The 23,795-nt window shown below is 46.1% G+C and overlaps 1 protein-coding gene across 4 annotated transcripts in view; it reads left to right on the top strand.

Moving 5' to 3' along the window:
• Positions 1-5,908: 5,908 nt before the first annotated feature.
• ERCC3 (ERCC excision repair 3, TFIIH core complex helicase subunit) overlaps positions 5,909-23,795 on the top strand; it is a 45,868-nt gene continuing 27,981 nt past the window's right edge. For 2 of the 4 annotated variants that reach the window (XM_036420292.2, XM_036420291.2), the window contains exons 1-8: positions 5,909-6,053; positions 6,601-6,806; positions 7,698-7,934; positions 10,278-10,327; positions 10,615-10,750; positions 10,911-11,075; positions 11,508-11,712; positions 13,113-13,427. In XM_036420292.2, the coding sequence (XP_036276185.1) occupies positions 6,026-6,053; positions 6,601-6,806; positions 7,698-7,934; positions 10,278-10,327; positions 10,615-10,750; positions 10,911-11,075; positions 11,508-11,712; positions 13,113-13,427 (1,342 nt within the window). In that variant the 5' untranslated portion in view covers positions 5,909-6,025. The remainder of the gene's footprint in view (positions 6,054-6,600; positions 6,807-7,697; positions 7,935-10,277; positions 10,328-10,614; positions 10,751-10,910; positions 11,076-11,507; positions 11,713-13,112; positions 13,428-23,795) is intronic. The other 2 variants (XM_036420290.2, XM_045575107.1) reach the window with 1 other exon arrangement.

The raw sequence follows: 23,795 nt of genomic DNA on the forward strand, positions 1-23,795 counted from the left end.
CTTTGCTCTTAAGGCCTTCAACTGATTGGAAGAGGCCCACCCACCTTGAGGGTGCTCTTTACTTAAAGTGAACTAATTGTAAATGTTAATTACATCTTAAAAATACCTTAAGAGAAATATCACGATTGGTGTTTGACAAAACAACTGAACACCATATCCTAGCCAAGTTGACCATAATGGATTAAGCAAATAAATCATAGGAGATCCATATAATGGAACTCTTACATTATTGATTAAAAGAGAACAAGTTACATGAGATGTATACTATGATCTCACTTTTTTTTAAGAATAGAAAAAATATTTGGTGTCACTCAAGTGGTTGGAGGAGTTATAAGTGATTATTATTATTTTTGCTTATCTGTAATCTTAAACTTGTATGACAAATGTGTTTTTGCTTAGTATAAAATATTTCCTTCTTTTTCTCAGCTTTATTGAGATATAATTGACGTACAACATTGTGTAAGTCCAAGGTGTACAATGTGTTGATTTGATACACATATACTGCAATATTACTATCCATCATACCACATAATTGCCACTTCTTTTTTTGTGGTGAGAACATTAAGATGTACAATCTTAGCAACTTTCAAGTATCATACAGCATTGTTAACTATTATCACCATCTTGTAAATTACAATCCCAGAACTCACTCATCTTTTACTAGTAAATGGATCTTTCACCGAATCTTTAAGTTTCCCCTACCCCTTAGACTAGGGGTGTCGAACTCAATCAGAGAAGGGGCCAAAATCTAAAATCCAGCCTAAATCGCGGGCCGAATGGTTTACTGAACAGTCATAAACTGTCATTGTGATGGAAACGCAGCGGAGTGCAGTGATGACAGCGCGGTGCGGGCCACATTGCAAGGCCTGGCGGGACGGATTTGGCCCGCGGGCCTTGTGTTTGACACATGTGCCTTAGACCCAAGTAACCACCACTACTCTGTTTCTAGAAGGTCACATACTCTTTTAGATTTCACATTTATATGATAGCATGTAGTATTTATCTTTCTCTGCCCGACTTATTTCACTTAGCATAATGTCCTCAAAGTCCATTCATGTTGTTACAACAACAGGATTTCCCTTGGCTTGAATACTATTCATGTGTGTGTGTGTGTGTGTGTGTGTGTTTCCACATCTTGGCTACTGTGAACAATGCTGCAATAAATATGTGAGTGCAGCTATCTCTTCAATATTCTGTTTTCATTTCCTTTGGATATATACCCAGAAGTCGATATCCTGAATCATATGCTAGAGCTATTAAGTTTTTGAGGACTCTATGCTGTTTCCCATAGAGGCTGACCAATTTACATTGCCACCAACAGTGCACGAGGGTTCCCTTTTCTCTACATCCTCACCAACAATTTGTCTCTTATTTGTATTATGACAGCCATTCTAACAGGTGTGAGGTGGTCTCTCATGGTTTTGATTTGTGTTTCTTGATGATTACTGCTAATGAGCACCTTTTCATGTGCCTCGAGCCATTTGTATGTCTTCTTTGGAAACATGTCTGTTCAGTCCCTTTGCCCAATTTTTGGTTGGATTGTTTTTTGCATTGAGCTGTATAAATTCTTTTTTTTTTTTTTTTTAAAGGCTGGTTGAAGAGAGTATTATGGCATTCTCTCTGTGTGCACTTTTTATCTTTATTTATTTATTTATTTATTATTATTATTATTATTTTAAATATATTTTATTGATTTTTTACAGAGAGGAAGGGAGAGAGACACAGAGTTAGAAACATCGATGAGAGAGAGTCATTGATCAGCTGCCTCTTGCACACCCCCTACTGGGGATATGCCTGCAACCAGGTACATGCCCTTGACTGGAATCGAACCCGGAACCTTTCAGTCCCCAAGCCGACACTCTATCCATTGAGCCAAACCGGTTTCAGCTGAGTTGTATAAATTTTAGTATATTGGATATTAGCCCCTTATCAGATGTGTGGTTTGCCAATATTTTCCCCATTTTGAGGTTGTCTTTTCATTTTGTTGATCTTTTGCTGTTGTGCAGAACCTTTTAATTTTCATGTAGTCCCACTTATTTTTGCCTTCATTACTTTTGTTGTCATATCCAAAAAATGTTGCTAAGATCAATGTCAAGAATTCTTTTCCCTATATTTTCTTTTAGGAGTTACATGTTTCCAGGCCTTATGTTTTAGTCTTCAATCCATTCTGAGTTAACTTTTGTGAGTGGTGTAAGACAGGCATCCAATTTCATTCTTCTGCACGTAGTTTTCCAGTTTTCTTAACACATTTATTGAAGAGACTGTCTTTTACCCATTGAGTAGTTATCAAATATTAGTTCACAAATTATTTTCTTAATCATGAAAATGTTATATTAGTCATTCTTCCTCATCATCTCCTTCAGTAAAATTGAAGATTTGTTAGGAAGAGCTTTTAAAAGGACATATGTTTGGCCCAGCCCTGTGGCTCAGTTGGTGGTAGCGTCTTCCTGTACATCAAAAGGCTTGGGTTCAATTCCTGGTCAGGGCACATGCCAAAGTTTCAGGTCCCAGGTTGAGACATGTATGGGAGGCAACTAATCAATGCTTCTCATTTCAATGTCTCTCTCTCTCTCTCTCTCTCTCTCTCTCTCTCTCTCTCTCTCTTGCTCTCTCTCCCCCCCCCACCCCTTCCTCTCTTTCCAAAAATCAATAAAAACATATCCTCAGATGAGGATTAAAAACTAGTTTTAAAAAGGACATATGTTTAACATTTCTATTTCTCAGAATTTGCTTTTAAGAAAACAACCCAAAATGCAGTTAAAGATTTATATCCAGTTAAAGATATCTATATCTATATCTGTGCCATTTTATTTTATTTTTTAAATAAATCTTTATTGTTCATATTATTACAAAAGTTCCTCATTTCGCCCCCCCCTCCACCAGGTACCCACCCCATCCTCTGCCCTTTCCCCACCCCCCAATTGTCCTCATCCATAGGTGCACTGTTTATGTTCAATCTCTTCCTGCACCCCCCACTCCTCTTTTCCCCAAGAATCGTCAGTCCACTCCCATTCTGTACCTCTACAGTTAATATTGTTCATCAGGTTTTTTAATTCCCTTGATTTTTAGATTCACTTTTGATAGTTACATATTTGTTGTTCATAATTTTTATCTTTATTTTATTCCTCTTCCTAAAGAACCCCCTTCAGCAATTCATATAATTCTGGGTTGGCAGTGATGAACTCCTTTAGCTTTTTTTTATTAGTGAAGCTCTTCATCTGGTCTTTGATTCTGAGTGATAGCTTTGCTGGGTATTTTTGGCTGTAAGTTCTTGCTATTCATCACCTTGAATATTTCTTGCCATTCCCGTCTGGATTGCATGGTTTCTGTTGAGAAATCAGCTGACAATCATATGGGTGCTCCTTTATAGGTAACTACCTTCTTTGCTCTTGCTGCTTTTAGTATTTTCTCTTTATCTTTTGCTCTTGGAATTTTAATTATGATGTGTCTTGGTGTGGTCCTCTTTGGATTCCTTTTTTTGGGGGGTTCTGTGTGCTTTCTGGACTTATAAGTCTATTTCTTTCCCCAGGTGGGGGAAGTTTTCTGTCACTATTTCTTTCAGTATGTTTTCGGTATCTTGCTCTCTCTCATCTTCTGGGACCCCCATAATTCTGATGTTGGTTCGCTTAAAGTTGTCCCAGAGGTTTCTTACACTATCTTCAACTTTCTGGATTCTCTTGTCTTCTTGCTTCTGTGGAGGAGTGTCCTCTGGCTCTTTGTGTTCCAAATCTTTGACTTGATTCTTGCAATCTTCCATTCTGTTTTTAGGACTCTGTATAATATTTTTTATTTCAGACAATGTATTCTTTATTTCTAGTTGATCCCTTTTCATATCCTCATAGGTCTCATTTATTTTATCGGCCTTTTCTAGGAAATTCTTGAAAAACCTTATAAGCGTGGTTTTGAACTCTATATCCAGTCTCTTTTTGTCCTCCATTTCTTTCGTTTGTGATCTGTTTCCTTGTATCGGCATTTTTGCTGCTTCCCTGAATTGGTAGGGTGGTTTTGTGTATGGTTCAGTGGGTCAGCCTCTCAGTTATTTGAGGTAGACACTCTTGGTGTGAGGATCAGCTGTGTCTATGCAGGGAGACAGCCTTATTCAAAAGCCTCTGTGCTTAGCTTGGATTGGGTGGAGTTTCAAGGTGGAGCCTACAACCTTGGCTTCCTGTAAGCCCCGCCCTATGAGGTTCCTGAGTCTCAGTGTTCCTCAGCGTCCTTTGGTACTCGCTGTGAGCACCTCTGACAGAAAGGTGACCTTGAGTTTCGCCCACTACTGGACAGTCTAGTCTCTCCCCCCATGAGCCCAGAACTGGGGTTCAGTGCAGTTGGAAATGGGGTTCAGTGCAGCCTGGAGCTTTTATCTCCTTCCCGCTAGGGCAATCTAGTGGCACAGTCAAGTCAGTACTCTGCACGCAATATGGGCGACTCCAGGGCTCTTCCTTTTGCCGCTCCCCTGAGTTTCCTCCTTACAGCCCAGATTCCCTCTGTATGAGCTTGGGTTGCCAGGGTCTGGTCTAGAACTGGGGTTCAGTGCAGTTGGAACTGGAGCTCAGCACAGTCCGGAGCTTTTGGCAATCCTGCGGCATAGTCAACAGTCCGTCCTCTGCGTGTAATGTGCGCGCCTCTGGGGGCTCTGCCTTTTGCTGTTCCCCTGAGATTCCACCTTACAGCCCAGGCTCCCTCTGTATGAGCCTGGGTCCCCAGGGTCTGGCCCAGAACTGGGGTTCAATGCAGTTGGATCTGGGGTTCAGCACAGTCCATAGCTTTTATCTCCTTCCCACTAGGGAATGCCAACCAGGCACTCAGCCGCTCCTCCTCTCCAGCTCCGTCCTCTCCCCACGTGTGCACCGTGTCTTCTCCGTACCTTAGGCTTTTACAGCTCCTCTGATTTTCCTTCTGGTTTTCTCTTTTCTTCTAGTTGTAGAATTTCCAGTCAGTCAACTTTCCTGTAGTTCTGGATAATGTCCACTTTATATTTTAGTTGTATTTTTTGAAATTGTTGTATGAGGCTGCAGTTAGGCGTTTTACCTATGCAGCCATCTTGGTTTCCTCCGCCATTTTAATTATTACGTTTTTCTGTGGGTCTCTTTGGGTTCATAAGCCAGCCATTTCTCAACTGGAGTGCTGCAGAAAACCATTTCAAAGGTGTGTTAACCTAGATGCACAGGACAGGACCAACTTAAGGTAAATACTGACCTTTGCTAAGAATGCAAAAGGCTTAGAACATCACTGCCCACCATGACTGCCCAGTTAGGGATTTGTAATCAGATCACCCTGTGCGGTTACTAGGAAGAGTAACCGCACAGGGTGATTTGTGAGATTTATTATAGAGCCCCATCTTAACTGGCAAACCTGTTGGACCTTGAGAAAGCAGGTACCTACTAAAAAGGGCTCACATTAAAAACAAACAACAGCAACCACAGAGCCCAGCAGCCTTTTCCACAGGGCCTCTCAGGCAAAGCCCTCAGGGAGAAGCCCGCACAGAACTGCCTGCCTCTGCATTGACCTGCCTGCCTGCTCCAGGCTCCGCCCCCGGAGCAGCTTACAAAGCGGCCTGGAACCCTGTTCCCACAGCAGCCAGAGCCAGCAGTCTGGACCAAACTGGGAGGATTATTTGATGGGGATGGACTAACCAGGGACCAGGAAGGAAGACTTGGTTTATGTCAGCGGGCGGGGCCGGGGCCGGGGCGGGGCCGGGGCCGGGGCGGGGGCAGGTCGGGGAGCCCGCAGCCTCTGGGTCAGTGGGCAGCTTGGCACTGAATGACGCTTCCTTTTCCGGGCTTCCAAGCTGGGGATTCCTGCTGACGTCGGATCGGAGCTTCCCCAGCCTCACCCCACACGCCGGCGGGAGCCCTGCGGCGCTCCCTCCACCCCTCCTCCGCCCGCTGGGCCGGCGCTCTGCTCTCCTCTCCGTCACGGCGGGCCGCCGCCGTCCGGAGGCGGGACTTCCTGTGCCGGCGAGAATTTCCGGGCAGACCGGAAGTGTGCCGGAGCAGCCCCGGAGGCTGCGTCCCCGGTCCGCACCATGGGCAAGCGGGACCGGGCGGAGCGCGGTGAGCTGCCCGCGGGCGCCTGGGGGGTGCGGGGCGCGGGGTCTGGCCGGGCCTGGGGGTGCGGGAGTCCGGGGGCCCGGGCCTGGGGGTGCGGGAGTCCGGGGGGCCGGGCCTGGGGGAGTGCGGGAGTCCGGGGGGCCGGGCCTGGGGGTGCGTGCGGGTCGTCCGGGGGGGGGCGGGCGGGCCGGTGCGGGAGTCCGGGGGGCCGGGCCTGGGGGAGTGCGGGAGTCCGGGGGGCCGGGCCTGGGGGGTGCGGGAGTCCGGGGGGCCGGGCCTGGGGGGTGCGGGAGTCCGGGGGGCCGGGCCTGGGGGGTGCGGGAGTCCGGGGGGCCGGGCCTGGGGGGTGCGGGAGTCCGGGCCGGCCTGGGGTGCGGATCCGGGGGCGGGCCGGGGGGGGGCGGGGTCGGGGGGCCGGGCCCTGGGCCTGGGGGGTGCGGGAGTCCGGGGGGCCGGGCCTGGGGGGTGCGGGAGTCCGGGGGGCCGGGCCTGGGGGGTGCGGGAGTTTGGGTGCCGGAGCTCGGCTCGGCTCACTGCGCGCGGCCCGCAGACAAGAAGAAGGCCAAGCGGAGGCACTGCGAGGACGAGGAGGAAGATGAGGACGAGGCCCCTGGAAACGACTCCCCGGAGGCCGTGCCCTCAGCGGCGGGGAAGCAGGTGGAGGAGGCCGGCACGAAGCTGGACGAGTACGGAGCCAAGGACTACCGGCCGCTCATGCCGCTGAAGGCCGACCACGCCTCCCGGCCGCTCTGGGTGGTGAGCCCTGGGCGGGGGCGGTGATGGGGGCCCCTCCGCAGGGGGCAGCGGGCCGCGGGCTGGGGCCAACGGAGAGGGCCGTGGGCTCCCTTCCTCTCTAACCCGCCTTTCACTCTTTCTCCAGCTCTGCCGCAGCTTTATCTACCGAATAAGTGACATTTATGTAATATTTTAATTCCCACCTTTAAAAAATGAGTTGAAGACATATTTGCTAGGCAGTTTTTTTGCTCAACTTGGAGTAATTAATGTTCTACGTTTATTTGAAATCTAGCCAAACGGAAACTTGAAGGTGGCTAGGGAAGTGGATTTCCTGTGCAGATAGTGGGAAGCAGCTGTTGGTTCTCTCTCTGCACTCCTGTGTCTGATCCGGCAGCCCAACAGCTGGCTGAGTGAATACGCACACAAATACCCCAGTTAACTGCCATGTGTCCATCCCCACACGCAACAATATTTTGAATTTAAACAATTTGCAATGAATATTATAAAAAGAAATATATTACAATTTGGGTGGATTCGAATATTTTCAGTTGAAGATTCTTACAAAAATGATCTTAAAGCATTATAGACACTTAAGGTGTAAAAAGGGTTAACGACCACTTTTGGGGCAGCTTATCTCTTATAGGTAACTAGAGGCCCAATGCAGGAGATTTGTGCAAGAGTGCACCTTCCTCCCCTGGCTGCGGGCACCCTTCCCCTGGGTGCTGGCACCAGCTTCCCTCTGGTGCCCGCCCCCCCTCCCTCCCTCACAGACCTGGCTGCTTCTAGAGGCTGTGTGGAAGGACATCCGGTCTAATTAGCATATTATGCTTTTATTATAGAGAGATGGTATGGAAAAGAGCCTAATAGTCTTTGAAACTCACTAGTTTCTTCGTGTCTGTTGGTGTTTCTCAGGCTCCTGATGGCCACATTTTCTTAGAAGCCTTCTCTCCGGTTTACAAATATGCCCAAGACTTCCTGGTGGCCATTGCGGAGCCCGTGTGCCGGCCTGCCCACGTGCATGAGTACAAGCTGACCGCTTACTCCCTGTATGCGGCCGTCAGCGTGGGGCTGCAGACCAGTGACATCACCGAGTACCTCCGGAAGCTCAGCAAGACAGGAGTCCCCGATGGAATTGTTCAGTTTATTAAGGCAAGTGCGGCAAAGGCTGGCACTTCTGCTCTCTTCCTTGGTATAGTAATAATGGGGCAAGACACATTGTTAACTGGAGTCAAAGTGCCTGTCAGCCCTGCCAGCAGCTCACTCGGTGGGAGCATGTCCTGCAAACCAGAAAGGTTTTAGGTTTGACTCCCGTTCGGGGCACATACCTAGGCTGCGGGTTTGATCTTAGGTCAGGATGTCTGTCTCTCTCACATCATGTTTCTCCCTCTTTCTCTCTCTCCCTCTCCCTCCCCCTCTCTCCCTTTTTCCCTTTTTCTCTTTCTCCCTCCCTTCCCCCTCTCTCCCTTTATCTCTCCCTCTCTCTCTCTCTCTCTCTCTCTCCCTCCCCCCTCCCTCCTCTCCCTCCACCCCTCTCTCCCCCTCCTTCCCTCTTTCTCTCTGTCAAATCAATGAAAACATACCCTCAGGTAAGGATTAAAAAAGGAAAGAGAATGCCATTCAGAATTAGTGTGGGGAGCAGAATAACGGATTATTCCAGCTGCTACTCCTGTGGATCCAGCACTGTGTCCTGCTGAGACCTCAACTTCCCAGGAGCTGCCTTAGCCAATGGGCTCCCACAGCCAGGGTTATTTAGGTGCTAGGTACTAAATTGTGCACTCTCCAAAATTAATATCTTGGACCCCTAACCACTAATGAGTTGTATTTGGAGTAAGGAAGTAAGAGTGGCCCTGAAGAAGAGACCTCAGAAGGCCTGTGCGCTCTTTCTCTGCGTGTACATGGGAGCACACAGCAAGGAAGTAGCCCCTGTGAGCCAGGCGGGAGCGGGTCACTGGCACCTTCATTGTGGCCTTCCAGAAATAAGTTTCTGTCGTTAAGTCACCCAGTCGTTGTCGTTCTGTATAACAGCCAAGTAGACTATTGCAGGTGGTAAACTCCATCTGAGGTTGAGCTGAGTATCTGCACCAGACAACAGTCCACAGTTTTCAGTGGGAAAAGTCAGAAAGGCCTTCAAATGTGGAGTGGGCAGGGCTCCACTGGAAGGCTGTGTAGCATGCTTGGGTTTGTTCTGCGCGATCCGTGAATGCCGTTCGGAAGAGACGGATGTGGCTTTCCTTGCCCTCTGCGGACCTAAAGGAGGTCAGATTCGGACCCCAGGACTGAGTGGCAGGAGTTGAGTGCCTCTGGCCTCAGAAGCTGGCAGGTCCTGGGAGAGCTCTTCCCTCGTTTCTGCAAGGCGGCCGCCCAGGGTGAAGGGACTTCATCTTGCTGGAATGAGCCCCCATCAGCACCCCGCTGTCCCTGCTGGGAGCAGCCTGCAGGAATGTGGGTGCGGTGATAGGTCCTCTCAGAAGGACAGCAGCCCTGGGTCTGAGGGTGGCTTTTCGTGGACAACACACCACCTCTGCTGCATACCACCCTGAAGACTGCTGGGTCTGGGAAGGCTGTGAGCACACTCACTGGCTAGCTGTGTGCTGGAGCTGAGGACTGTTGGTGTAGCAGGACGGACCTGGGGGTAGGATGGGCCCATGGGAGTGAAGAAGAAAGGGAAAATAAAGATTTTAAGCTGTGTCTGATCAATTAAGAGATGTGCATCAAAACTGACCAGCCAAGAAGAAGGTTTTGCTCTAAAAAAAAAAGCTGATAGAAAAAAGCTCAATTTACGCAGTCTGACCTATTAGTGTAGACAGTGCCTGGGAAGGCATGTGGGCGTTTCTTTAATGTTGGATTCTAGAAGGCGGAAAGTGTTATCGGCCTTCATAACAGCCCCGGTGTCCGCTTAGAATGCTGGGGCCTACTCAAGAATGCAAATAAGCTCCTTTGATCCTAAGTTTTGCTGATATTTCCTGGTATTGGGGTATAAAATAAATGTGCTGTGTGGGCTCAGGGTCCTGTTCCTCCATCAGAGTGGCAGCGTCCCACCTGGCTCCCAGCTTGCTTCTATTTCTGTGTCTTTCTTTTTTTAAAAAAATATATATTTTATTGATTTTTTACAGAGAGAAAAGGAGAGGGATAGAAAGTTAGAAATATCAAATGAGAGAGAAACATCAATCAGCTGCCTCCTGCACACCCCCACACACCCCCTACTGGGGATGAGCCTGCAACCAAGGTACATGCCCTTTACCGGAATCGAACCTGGGACCTTTCAGTCTGCAGACAAACGCTCCATCCACTGAGCCAAACCGGTTTCGGCTCTTTTATTTCTTAATCCCCAGCTCCGAGAACACCTCTACAATTAGGTTGCATATTGAGCTTTCCACACTAACTTGAGCTCTCCACTTGGGTGGGTCACGGTGGTAGGGCGTGCCTGGGAATGAGTGCGCTCTGAGTGAGCTACAGGCTGCTAATTTTGCCTGTTTGATTTGTCACTTGCAGTTGTGTACTGTCAGTTATGGAAAAGTCAAGTTGGTCCTGAAGCACAACAGGTAAGGAATGCCAATACAGGCTCGTCGAAGGCGCTTTCACTGGCCACATGCTCCCCCAAGCAGTGGAGGTGAGGCTCAGATCCCGCTTGTCTTTAACGTATGGCTTCGCCCACGTCCCTCCCTCATAGGTTATGTCATAGCCAGTAGTACAGAGCTCACGCTTGGCGAAGGGTCATGTGAGGTGAGGCAGTGGGGAGAGGCTCGAGGCCAGTGTTTTCACACCATGTAATTGAACAGTGGAACCTTCTGAAAATGGCTGGTCAGTAGGCACATCCTTTCTCTTGTAGGTACTTTGTTGAAAGCTCCCACCCTGACGTTATCCAGCATCTTCTTCAGGATCCAGTGATTCGGGAGTGCCGCCTGAGGAGCTCCGAGGGGGAGGCCACTGAGCTCATCACAGAGACGTTCACAAGCAGATCTGCTGTGCGTGAGCCTCTGGGCCCCCTGCGGGTGGGGGCATTTAGCACTGCGGCTCCCTCAGATGCTTCTGCTTCAGTCTTTGCAGCCTAGTGACCCTGCAGTTTTCTTGTAGCTGCGGGCCTTGCTTGGTAACAGTGGGGCTAAACACTGTCTCCTCCTACAGATTGCAAAGACTGCTGAGGGCATTGGTGGGCCCTCCACTTCCCGGGAGGCAGACCCACAGGGCAAATCTGACATCCCCACGGACCTCTTTGACTTTTATGAGCAAATGGACAAGGATGAGGAGGAAGAAGAGGAGACACAGACAGTATCTTTTGAAGTCAAGCAGGTGAGTGAAGAGGTCCCCTCCTGGGTCCTTCTCTAAGTCAGCAGCGTCGGAAGCCGGTCCTGCGTGGACTCTCTCTGGCCTGGGAGAGGCAGGAAGGCCCAGCTCCTCACTGTCTGGGCCATAGCATCAACCCTAAGGACTCGGCTCGTGTCCCACTCCTGAGGCTGCTGGTCAGCCTTCCCCAGTTCCTAGGGACGGACGCGTGAGAAATAGTGCCAGAGGGCATTTCTGGTGGCTGGTTGGATTTCATTTTGTGTCTCTCCTTAGTTCGGGTTGCTGTTCCATGTTTTAGCCCAGCTTTTATTAAGCAAGATCTGAAGCTGCAGAAGTCTAGGTAAACTGCTGTTCTGTTGACAAGGCCCCTTGGAATATGTGCTGCTCACGAGCAGGCTTTGGAGTTACGCCTATAAACGCGTTGTGCTTCCTGCGCAGGAGATGATCGAGGAACTTCAGAAACGTTGCATCCACCTCGAGTACCCTCTGTTGGCAGAATATGACTTTCGGAACGATTCTGTTAACCCTGATATCAACATTGACCTGAAACCCACCGCTGTCCTCAGGCCTTACCAGGAGAAGAGCCTGCGGAAGATGTTTGGGAATGGGCGTGCGCGGTCAGGGGTCATTGTGCTTCCTTGCGGTAAGTTAGCCTCAGTGAAGAGATGTCCAGCTGCCTCCCCTCTCCCGTTCCCCTTCTCTACATCAACCCTGGCATGGAGCAGCCCCGCTCACATGACTCCCTGATTCAAGTATGTGAGAGCTGCTGTTCTCGGGCCCTGACTCCCCCCGGGGCACTCCTGATCATAGGCTGTCTCGTGAGGTGCAGGCAGATGGGGACAAATCGCCGGAGCACTGGTGATGCTTGGCAGCAAGGACAAGCTGAGCATTGTGCGGGTGGATGGTGATGCCGGGCATGCGTGACCTTACAGGCTGGGGTTGGGTTCTTGCTCTTTGCAGTGAGTCTGGGGGTCTGCCTGTGGGGGGCTCCCAGCACTTGTTCCTGGAGAGCTTGGTGAGTATGCGCGTCCACGAAAGGCCGCGCAGCCCTGGCTCCTGTTGGGGAGCACTGTCCCGAGTCCTGCCGGCTCCTGGCCTGCCGTCATGGCCAGCGGTTGCAGCAACTCACCCAGCGGCCTGTGCCCAACTGAGGGAGGCAGCCGCGCAGGGAGGGACTGTGCCCTCGGGTGGTTCTTCTAACGCCCAGGAGTCCTTTTGGCGCACATTCCTGGTAAAGAAAGAATTGCTGTTTAGAGGAATAGCTTGAGTTTTATCTTAATCTCCGAATGGTGAGTGGGAGTAAACGTGGAGGCTCTCCGTCTTCCCCAGCAGTGCCCACACCTGCCCCTCTGACGTCTTAGCCCAGCTGGTTGTGGGGTGACAGCAGCTGGCCTGCTGTGGCCTCCTTAGTGCAGCCATGTGCTGGGCAGCCTGCCAGCAGCGCTGCTTCCCCAGGGCTTTGGGCGAGCCAGGCCCTGGCTTTAGTGTGACCATGTTAAGGTGGCAGTAATTGTGTCCCCTATCTCTGGTTTGTTTTGAGATTTTAGCATTTATTATTTTTTAAAAATATATTTTATTGATTTTTTACAGAGTGGAAGGGAGAGCTAGAAACATTGATGTTATGAGAGAGAAACATCCATCAGCTTCCTCCTGCACACCCCCTTCTGGGGATATGCCCTCAACCAAGGTACATGCCCTTGATTGGAATCGAACCAGGGACCCTTGAGTCTGCAGGCTGATGCTCTGTCCACTGAGCCAACCGTTTCGGCATGAGATTTTAGCATTTGAACAACATACACATAAAACGCTACAGTAGGGGCTAGCACTTTTCTCCTTGCTTCTGACATTTGTGTGTAAAGTAAAGTGGGCATGTATCCTCTTCATCAAGAAGAAAACAGGCTCCAGAGCAGTCAGTGCTTCCCAATGTCAGCTGTGAAGACGGGTAGAAATAATTTGCCCAGATCTGTGTGCTCACGAGTCTGCCTGTCTCTGTCCCGTGTTTCAGCCTGGCCCTGGGTAGAATTATTCTCTGGTTTCTCATAGGTGCTGGGAAGTCCCTGGTTGGCGTGACAGCTGCCTGCACTGTCAGAAAGCGCTGTCTGGTGCTGGGCAACTCCGCTGTGTCCGTGGAGCAGTGGAAAGCCCAGTTCAAGATGTGGTCCACCATCGACGATAGCCAGATCTGCCGCTTCACCTCCGATGCCAAGGACAAGCCCATCGGCTGCTCCATTGCCATTAGCACCTACTCCATGCTGGGCCATACCACCAAGAGGTCCTGGGAGGCTGAGCGCGTCATGGAGTGGCTCAGAACTCAGGAGTGGGGCCTCATGATCCTGGACGAGGTCCACACCATACCTGGTGAGCAGGATAGGAGCTGAGCTGCCCACTCACTGAGTGGACAGAAAGGGATTTCCAGCTGTGGGAGGGACTTCCTGGGGAAAGCTTTCCAGTAAGCCATAGCAGTGGGGTGAGGGTGGGCACAGTCACAGCTTCCTGAACCACTGGCCAGGGGAGTTCTTTAAGAGTTGGTGTTCTCCTCTTTGCATCTTACTGTTGAAGTTCAGCTTACCTGCGACAAGGACTGGGCGTACTGAACAAACACTGGGAGTGTTTGTTTCATTTGAAGGCTAAAGTACTGGTCCTTAGTATGTTACTTCCAGTATTGCAGGCAATCCGTTTTTAGAAGTAGCTCCTCTGACAAAATGTATAAACCATCGCAGCCACTCATTCCCGGCACACAGTTCAGGATTGTTAGTGACTTAGGAGCTGTGTGGCGCTCACCGCGCTCCAGTTCGAGAACTTCCTCCTCATGCCCAGAGTCCTCTCCCCCAGGCAGCCACTGAGCCGCCGGGCTGTAGCCTGGCCTTGGCTGGAAGCCTGTGAGCACAGCGCCCACCTCCCTGTGTCTGCTGCCTCCGCCGCCAGGGCTCATCCCCGCGGTATGTGTGTCCATAGTGTCCTCACTGCTGAGCAGTGTTCCGGGCTGACCTCGAGACCAGTGAGGAGTTCGATGCGTCTCGTTAGGAGTATGAGTAATGGAATGGCGGCAGAGGCATTCTCACCTGGCACTCACAGTGCTGTCAGGATGGCTCTAGCGTCTGCTCTGAGCGAGGAGCGCTCCGCCTTGGGTGTCGACGATGCCTGGGTGCTCGCAGGGCTCTCGCTAGAAGGAACCAGGTGCCGGTCCTGAGGTGGGAGGGACTTGGCGTGGCCTGACCACAGCAAGGTGGCCCAGTGACCAGAGGGCAGAGGAGAGCAGTTGAGGTGAGGGGGGTGGGCAGGGTAGGCCTGTGGTCACAGTAAGGCTGATACTCTTGGTGGGCGGGAAGCCACTGGAGGGATTGGAGCAGAGGTGACACGGCCTGACTCGGGCTGTTGTGCGGACAGTCATGGAAGGAAGCGGGTAGAAGCACTAAGTGGTTAGGTTGTGGAATCCCAGGCAGAGGAAAGGCGGCCTGTTCCGATGTGTTGTAAAGATCAGCGGCCGCACGTGGAGCTGAGGAGGAAAAGGTGAGATGGGAGCATTTGGAAGGAGAGAGCGGACGCCACTTGGAGTGGGAAAGCGTACTTATAGAGGACAGGCCTGGCGGGTGCCAATGAGGATTGGGCTTCCGACGTGTTAATCTGATCGCCTGTTGGACATTCAGGCGATGGCAGAAATGTCAGAAAATGGGCAGAAACACGCAGAGACACTTCACCAAAGAGAACGTAAGATCCCTGTTGGCCCTTGAAAAGCTTTGCATCACTGGCTCTCGGGGAAATGCATATTAAAAGCACCATGGAACACTGCCATGCACCTATTAGAGTGGCCAAATGAAAGGCTCTCAACCAAGTGCTGGCAGAGCGCAGAGCACTGACAGCTGCCGCGCATTGCCAGAGGAAGTGCAGAACGCAGTCCTTGGAAGAGGGGGCAGGTATTAGTGACCACGTGGCTCGAGGTCCCACCGCGGTGTCTGTCCCAGAGAAATGAAGATGTAACTTCACACAAAAACCTCTATGTCAATGTTTATTCCCGCTCCAGTCATAGTCCCCAGGAGACGAGAGAGAGACTTGGGCATCAGTCCCTGGACACTGCTCCTCAGTGAAGAGGCCACATGGCTGCTGCATGTGGCCACCGGCTGGACTTAGGCAGCCAGCTGAATGCTTGGCCTGTCTCAGGTTACATAGTGTGTCCTGCGTGCTAGGACATTCTTTTTTGTTTCAAGTATTACATCTGTCTCCTTTTTCCCTGATCGGGTCGACTCCCACCCCCAGGGCAGGCCCATTTGTTATGCTCATTGCATGCAAGTCCTTTGGTGGATCTCTGACCGCCCCACCCACCTGCCCCTTGTCTCTGGATCTGTTTTTGTTCATCAGTTTATGTTGATCTTTACATCCCATATATGAGTGATATTTATCTTTCTCCAACTGGTTTATTTCACTTAGCATAATGCTCTCCAGGTCCATCCATGCTGTTGCAAATGGTAGAAGTTCCTTCTTTATAATGGCATAGTATTCCATTGTGTAGATGTACCAGTATTTTAATCCACTCATAAGCTGTTACCAAATCTTAGCTATGGTGAATTGTGGTGCTGTGAACATAGGGGTGCACGTACCCTTTCTGATTGGTGTTTCTTTCGGAGATAGTCCTAGAAGTGGGATTAATGGGTCAAATGGGAGTTCCATTTTTAACTTTCTGAGGAAACTCCATACTGTCTTCCACAGTGTCTGCATCAGTCTGAACCCAGCAGTGCATAAGGATTCCTTTTTCTCCACGTCGCCAGCACCTGTCCTTTGTTGATTTGTTGATGATAGCCATTATGACAGGCAGAGATGGTACCTCGTTGTTGTTTTGATTTGCATCTCTTGGAGGATTGGTGACTTTGAGCGTGTTTTCATGTGTCTCTGGGTCTTCCATATGTCCCTTTCTAATAGTGTATTTAGGTGCTTTGCCCATTTTTTGATTGGATTGTTTGTTTTCCTTTTGTTAAGTTGTATGAGTTCCATATAAATATTGGAGATTAAACCCTTATAGAAGATAACATTGGCAAATACGTTCTCCCATGCTTGTTGTTTTGTTGATGGTTTTTTGTTGTTGTTGTTGTTGTTGTAGAAGCTTTTTATTTTGATGTAGTCCCATTTGTTTATTTCTTCCTTAGTTTCCATTGCCCTAGGAGCTGTGTCTGTAAAGATACTGCTATGACATATGTCTGCTATTTTGCTCCTTGTGGAGTCTTGTAGGATTTTATGGTTTCCTGTCTTACATTTAAGTCCTTTATTCATTTATTTTTTTTAAAAATATATTTTTTTGAATTTGTACAGAGAGGAAGGGAGAGATAGTTAGAAATATCGATGAGAAAGAGTCATCGATCAGCTGCCTCTTGCACACCCCCTACCGGGGATATGCCCGCAACCAAGGTACATGCCCTTGACCGGAATCGAACCCGGGACCTTTCAGTCCCCAAGCCGACGCTCTATCCATTGAGCCAAACTGGTCCCGGCAAGTCCTTTATTCATTTAGAGTTTGTTTTTTTGTATGGTGTAAGTTGGTGGTTTAGTTTTATTTATGTTTATTTTTTTTTTTTTCATGTATCTGACCAAATTTCTCAGCACCATTTATTGAAGAGACTGCCTTGACTCCATTGTATACTCTTGCCTCCTTTGTCAAATATTAATTGAGCATAATGGCTTGGGTTGATTTTCAGCTACTCTGTTCTGTTCCATTGGTCTATATGTCTGTTCTTGTGCCAGTACCAGGAAGTTTTGAGAACCGTGGCTTTGCAATACAGCTTGATAGCTGGTATTGTGATCCCTCCAACTTTGTTTTTTCTCAGGATTGCTGTGGCTATTTGGGGTCTTTTTAAATTCCAGATGAATTTTTGGAGAGTTTGTTCTAGATCTTTGAAATATGCTGTTGATATTTTAATGGGGATTGCATTGAATCTATAGATTGCTTTGAGTAGTATGGACATTTTAATAATGTTGATTCTATCAATCCATGAACATGGTATGTTCTTCCATTTGTTTATGTCTTCCTTTATCTCTTTTTTCAATGTCCTGTAGTTTTCTGAGTATTGATCTTTTACGTCCTTAGTTAAGTTTATTAGTAGGTGTCTTAATTTTTTTGGTGCAATGGTAAATGGAATTTTTTTTTTTAATTTTTTTGCTTCTCTTTCTGAAGTTCGTTATTGGTGTATAAAAAGGCCATAGATTTAAGGCTTCTCTTTCTGAGTGTGTTATTGGTATATAAAAAGGCCAGATATTTCTGGGTGTTAATTTTGTATCCTGCTACATTGGCAAGTTAATTTATTAGGTCTAGTAGTTTTTTTTATGGAGTCTTGGGGTTTTCTATGTACAGAATCATGTCATCTGTGAATAAAAACAGTTTTACTTCTTTTCCAATTTGGATGCCTTTTGTTTCTTCTTGTCTGATCGCTATGGCTAGCATTTCCAGTACTATGTTGAACAAGAGTGGTGAGAATGAGCATTTCTGTCTTATTCCTCTTCTTAGGGGAAATGAGTTTAATGTTTGCCCATTGAGTTTGATGTTAGCTGTAGGTTTGTCATATAAGGCTTTTATTATGTTGAGATATGATCCCTCTATTCCCACTTCGATGAGAGTTTTTATCAAGAAAGTGTTGGGTTTTGTCAGATGTTTTTTCTGCATCGATTGTTAAGATTATGTGATTTTTCTCTCTCAATTTATGTGATGTATCACATTTATTGACTTGCAGATATTGTACCTTCCTTGCATCCCTGGAATAAATGATCTTTCTAATGTATTGCTCAATCCTATTTGCTAGAATTTTGAAGAGGATTTTAGCATCTATGTTCATCAAAGATATTGGTCTGTAGTTCTCTTTTTTTGTGGTGTCTTTATCTGGTTTTGGGATTAGGGTAATGCTGGCTTCATAGAAAGAGGTTGGAAGTATGCCTTCCTCTTGAATTTTTTGGAATAGTCTGAGGAGGATAGGTTTTAGTTGTACTTTGAATGCTGGGTATAACTCCCTTGTAAAGCTGCCTGGACCAGGGCTTTTGTTTGCTGGAAGATTTTTTTGTTTGTTTGTTTGTTTGTTTTTGTTTGCTGGAAAATTTTTGATCGCTGCTTCAATTTCTTTGGTAGTTATGGGCCTATTCAGGTTTTTTAATTCTCCCTGAATGAGTTTTGGGAGTTGGTATTTTTCTAAGAATATGTCCATTTTATCTAGGTTGTCCTGTTTGTTGGAATAGAGTTGTTCATAGTATTTTTTCATAATCCATTGTATTTCTGTGGGGTGGATTGTTATTTTACCCTTTTCATTTCTGATTTTGTTTATTTGGGTCTTTTCTCTTTGCTTGTTAATGAGCCTGGCTGGAGGTTCATCAATCTTGTTTATCCTTTCAAAGAACCAGCTCTTGATTTTTTTTTTTTTTTTGTCTCTGTATCATTTATTTCTGCTGTGATCTTTATTATTTACTTCTGTTTATGCTGGGCTTTTCTTATTACTCTCTTTCAAACTCTTTGAGTTGTAGGGTTAAATAATTTATTACCATATTTTCCTGGTTTTTGAGATAAGCCTGTAGAGCTATGAACTTCCGTCTCAAGACTGCTCTCACATTGTCACATAGATTTTGGATTGTTGTATTTTCATTGTCATTTGTTGCCATGATGCTTTTTATTTCTTCTTTGATCTTTCTGGTAACCCAGTCATTGTTTAATGGCATGCTATTTTGCCTCCAGGTGTTTGTTTTTTTCTCTCATTGTTTTTATTGTAGTTAATTTCTAGTTTTATGCCATTGTGATCTGAGAGGATGCTTGATGTGATTTCAGTCTTCTTGAATTTGAAGAGACTTTGCCTGTGTCCCAATATGTGGTCTGTCTTTTAAAATGACCCATGTGCACTTGAGAAGAAAGTATATCTTGTGTCTTTGGGGTGAAATGTTCTGAAGATGTCAATTAATTCCATCTGATCTAGTGTGTCATTTAGGATTGATGTTTCTTTGCTGATTTTTTTTGTTTTTTGTTTAGAGGATTTGTCCAGTGGTGTCAGTGGGGTATTTAAGTCCTCTACTATGACTGTATTGCTGTCAATCTCTCTCTTGATATTCTTCAAAAGTATTTTTTATGTATTTGGGTGTTCCTGTACTGGGTACATACATGTTTGTCAGAGTTATATCTTCTTGAGGTCTAATTTGTGAGGTCTAAGTATTGCTACCCCAGCGTTTTTTTCTATTTCCATTTGCCTGAAAAACCTTTTCCCATCACTTTACCATCACTCTCTGTGAGTCCTTTGTTCTGAGGTGATTCTCCTGTAGATACAGTGGTGCCTCGCATAAAGAACGCCTCGCACAGCGAACGCTGCACACAACGAACTTCATTTCATGATTCATACAACGAACTTCGTTTCACACAACGAAGTCGCCCGAGCTTCCACGACCGCTTTGCCCGAGCTTCCACGACCGCTTTGCCCGAGCTTCCACGACTGCTTCGCCCGAGCTTCCACAATCGCTGCCGATGTATTGCATCCTTCCGCGCAGGCACTGCAGGCAGTCGTTAGTCACTGCGCTTAACTTAAGCACGTATCGCGGCAATCGTTCTTCATTACGAATTAAATCACGCACGTATCACGGCAGTCCTTTTAAGTTAAACTCAATATTTTTTTTATATCATGGCTTCTAAAAAAAGCAGGAAGGTGATTTCTGTTGAAATGAAACAGGAAATAATTAGGAGTGAATGTGGGGTAAAACAGTGTGACCTCGTCAAAGAGTTTGGCCTCAGCAAGACCACCATTTTCACCATTTTGACAAATAAGGATGCAATCAAATCAGCCAAAGTAGCCAAAGGAGTATCAAAACTATTTCATGAAAAACATAGGTCTTCAATCCACGAGGAAATGGAGAGGCTATTAACGATTTGGATTAAGGACAGGCAGGTGAAAGGTGACGTAACAACCCAAGATATTATCTGTCACAAAGCCAAGAGAATTTATGACGATCTAAAGAAAAACGTCCCTGGAAGTAGCAGCAATCAAGATAATGAAGAAGAATTCAAAGCCAGCAGGGGGTGGTTTTTTAGATTTAAGAAAAGGTGTGGAATCCACAGCGTTACTATGCATGGTGAGGCTGGCAGTGCTGACAAGAAAGAAGCAGAAAAGTTCTCTATTAACTTTCAAAAATGTACTATTAAGGATGAAGGATACTACCCACAACAAGTGTTCAATGCCGATGAAACGGGTCTTTTCTGGAAAAGAATGCCGAGCAGAACCTTCATTACAAAAGAGGAGAAGAAATTGCCAGGACACAAAGCCATGAAGGACAGACTTACCCTTATGTTTTCGTCTAATGCCAGCGGAGATCTCAAGATCAAACCTCTATTGGTTTATCACTCTGAAAATCCAAGAATTTTCAAGAAAAATAACGTTATTAAGTCCAAACTGCCCGTCCATTGGAAGTCCAATCAAAAAGCCTGGGTGACCCAGGTTATCTTCAACGAATGGATTCTGGAAACCTTGCTCCTGCCGTGAAGAAATTCTTGCTGGAAAAAGAACTGCCGCTCAAAGCCCTTCTGATACTTGACAGTGCCCCTTCTCACCCAAAAGACCTAGAGGAAATATTGCAGGAAAATTATCCTTTTATCAAGGTGCAGTATTTGCCACCAAACACCACATCCATTCTTCAGCCAATGGATCAGCAAGTTATTGCGAACTTTAAAAAACTCTACACTAGAGCCCTCTTTAATAAGGTGTTTGAAGAATGCGAGTTTGGTGGAGACAATATGACTGTCCGAAAGTTTTGGAAGGAGAAATTTGATGTCCTTATGGCAATACGACTTATACAGAAGGCCTGGGAAGAAGTGTCACAAAGGACCCTCATTTCTGCTTGGAAGATGCTTGTGCCTTCGTGGACCCAGGAAGAAGCCGTAGTTGATGACACAGAAGTGGTGAAGGACATCATCACAGTGGCCCAAAGGTTGGAAGAGGATGTAGAGGAGCTTATTGAGGAACACGAAGAAGAGCTGACAACTGAAGAGCTCCAAGCACTTCTGGTCCAGCAACAGGACAATGCTCAAAGGGAAGCGTCATCTGATAATGAGGAGCAACAATCAAACAATCAACCAATCCCAACTGCTGACATCAAGAACATCCTGGTCAAATGGAAAGCAGTTCAGGAGTTTACCAATGCCCACTATCCGGATTCAGCTGAAGCAAACAGGATCAACGATCTTTACTCCGATACTCTTGTCCGTTATTTCCGGCAGATGTTGGAGAAAAGAGAAAAACAAACGACTTTGGACAGGTTTTTCATGAAACCATCGGCCAAAAAGCAGAAAATGGATGAAGATGTGCAAGATTCGGTAGACTCTACTTAGTCTGTCTTAAAATTAAAAAAATGTGTTTTTTTTTTTTTAAATATGTTTTTAGATGTATCTAAATAAAAATAATAACAAAAAATTTATCTTTTTTTATGTCATCTTAGCATATTTTATGCTACAGAACGAATTATTTTTTTTAACATGTATTGTTATGGGAAAACGCGTTTCACATAACGAACTTTTCGCATAACAAACTTGCTCCTGGAACGAATTAAGTTCGTTGTGTGAGGCACCACTGTAGAAGATATATGGGTCATGTTTTCTTATCCGCTCAGCTACCATGTGTCTTGTGATTGGGACATTTAATCCATTTACATTTAAAGTTATTATTGATAGGTACTTGTTTGTCGCCATTTTTATTCTTCATACCTATGTCCTTCTTTCCTTCCCATTTCTTCTTTTTACAGCAGATTCTTTAGCAATTTCTTGCATTGCTGGTTTGATGGTAATAAACTCTCTTAGTCCTTTTTTGTCTTTGAAGCTCCTGATTTCACCCTCAATTTTGATTGATAGCCTTGCTGGATACAGTATTCTTGGATTCAGACCCTTACTTTGCATGACTTTGTATATTTCATTCCATCCCCTTGTGGCCTGATGTGTTTCTGTTGAGAAGTCAGTCGATAGTCTGATGGGAGATCCTTTGTAACTTTATGTCTCTCTCCGGCTGCTTTTAAGATTCTTACTTTGTTGTTGGTGTTTGCCAATTTAATTATAATGTGTCTTGGTGTCGATCTTTTGAGGTTCATTTTGCTTGGGAGTCTGTGAGCTTCTTGGACTTGTGTGAGATTTTTTCTTCCTGATATCAGGGAAGTTTTCTGTCATTTCTTCAAACAGGTTTTTTTTTTTTTTTTTAATATATTTTATTGATTTTACACAGAGAGGAATTGAGAGGGACAGAGAGTTATAAACGTCGATGAGAGAGAAACATTGACCAGCTGCCTCTTGCACACCCCCCACTGGGGATGTGCCCGCAACCAAGGTACATGCCCTTGACCGGAATCGAACCCGGGAGCCTTCAGTCCGCAGACTGACGCTCTGTCCACTGAGCCAAACCAGTCCCGGCTCAAACAGGTTTTCTATTTCTTGCTCAGTTTCCTCTCCCTCGGGTACCTGTATTATGTGGATGTTGTTTTGTTTCATGGTGTCCCAAAGCTCCCTTAGCTCTCCTCCTATTTTTTAAGGTTTTTTTTTTTTTTTTTTTTTTCCCCATTTGCTGCTCTGCTTCAATATTTCAGCCTACCTTATCTTCTTCCTTGCTGATGCGGTCCTGTGCTTCTAGTCTACTGTTAATGCTTTCTATTGTGTCCTTTATTGCAGTGATGTCATTCTTCATTTCCTCTTGGTTCTTACACATGTTGTTGAATTTGTCTTCCATTCTTTTCAGCGACCTTATGACCATTGCTCTGAATTTTTTCTCTGACCAATTGCTTGCCTCCATGTTGGTTACTTCCTTTCCTAGTGAGTCCTCCTTTTCTTTGGTATGTGGGCTGTTTCTTTGTCTCCCCATTTTTGCTCCTCTCAGGGTGTCTGGTTATGTTTTTCACTCTCTACCTGGTTGACCAAAAAGCACAAAATACAACTCGATAAGACATGACACAAGAGGAAACAAAACACGAATATATTTACCGTACCAATAACCCCAAATAAAGGTGACCACCGGAGGAAAGAGAATTAGGGGAGAGAAAAGAGCACAAAAATGATACTGAGACAAGAGAAAAAAGGTAAGAGAGAAAAGGAAAAGAAGCAAAAAGAAGGGGAAAGAAATATATGTATATGGGGAGTAAACTCCAAAAAACCATCAACTAAACCAAAAAATGCAAATAATAAACACCCAGAAAAAAAAGGAAGAGAGCTGAATCAGAAGAGGCAGAGCTTATTTACAGAAGGCAGGATAAAGGAATTGAATGAATGGGGGGATGGCCACGAGGAGGTAGAAAGACAACGAGTTTATGAGAGGAAAAGTAAAAAACAAAATACTCAATAAAATTAAAAACATATATATATAGTATAAAATATATAAAATAAAATTTATATAAAAATAAAAATTTCTTTCTTTGATCTATTTACATATTTATCTCTTTTTGGAAAAGGAGAATAGAGAACAGATAGGCCTGAGTTTGGTAAGTGAAACTAATTAAGCTATTAGTAGAAGAAGAGAACAAGCGAGAGGAAAATGAAAGCATTAAATAAAAACAAAAAACTAACAAATAGCCAAACAACTACAAGTCAAAAAATATTGCTAGTGAAAAAGAAAAGAAGGGTGCATGGACTTGATGTAGGAGAGGAAATTAGATATATGAATAGGCCAACAGAGACTACTCTTAATAGTAATCTTGTCGATAAAGCAGATAAAGAAAATCAATTGTTAAGGAGTAAAAAGAATGGAGAGAAAAACT

Source organism: Pipistrellus kuhlii, unplaced genomic scaffold (genome assembly GCF_014108245.1).
Source record: "Pipistrellus kuhlii isolate mPipKuh1 unplaced genomic scaffold, mPipKuh1.p scaffold_m20_p_66, whole genome shotgun sequence".
Classification (NCBI taxonomy): Eukaryota; Metazoa; Chordata; class Mammalia; order Chiroptera; family Vespertilionidae; genus Pipistrellus; species Pipistrellus kuhlii.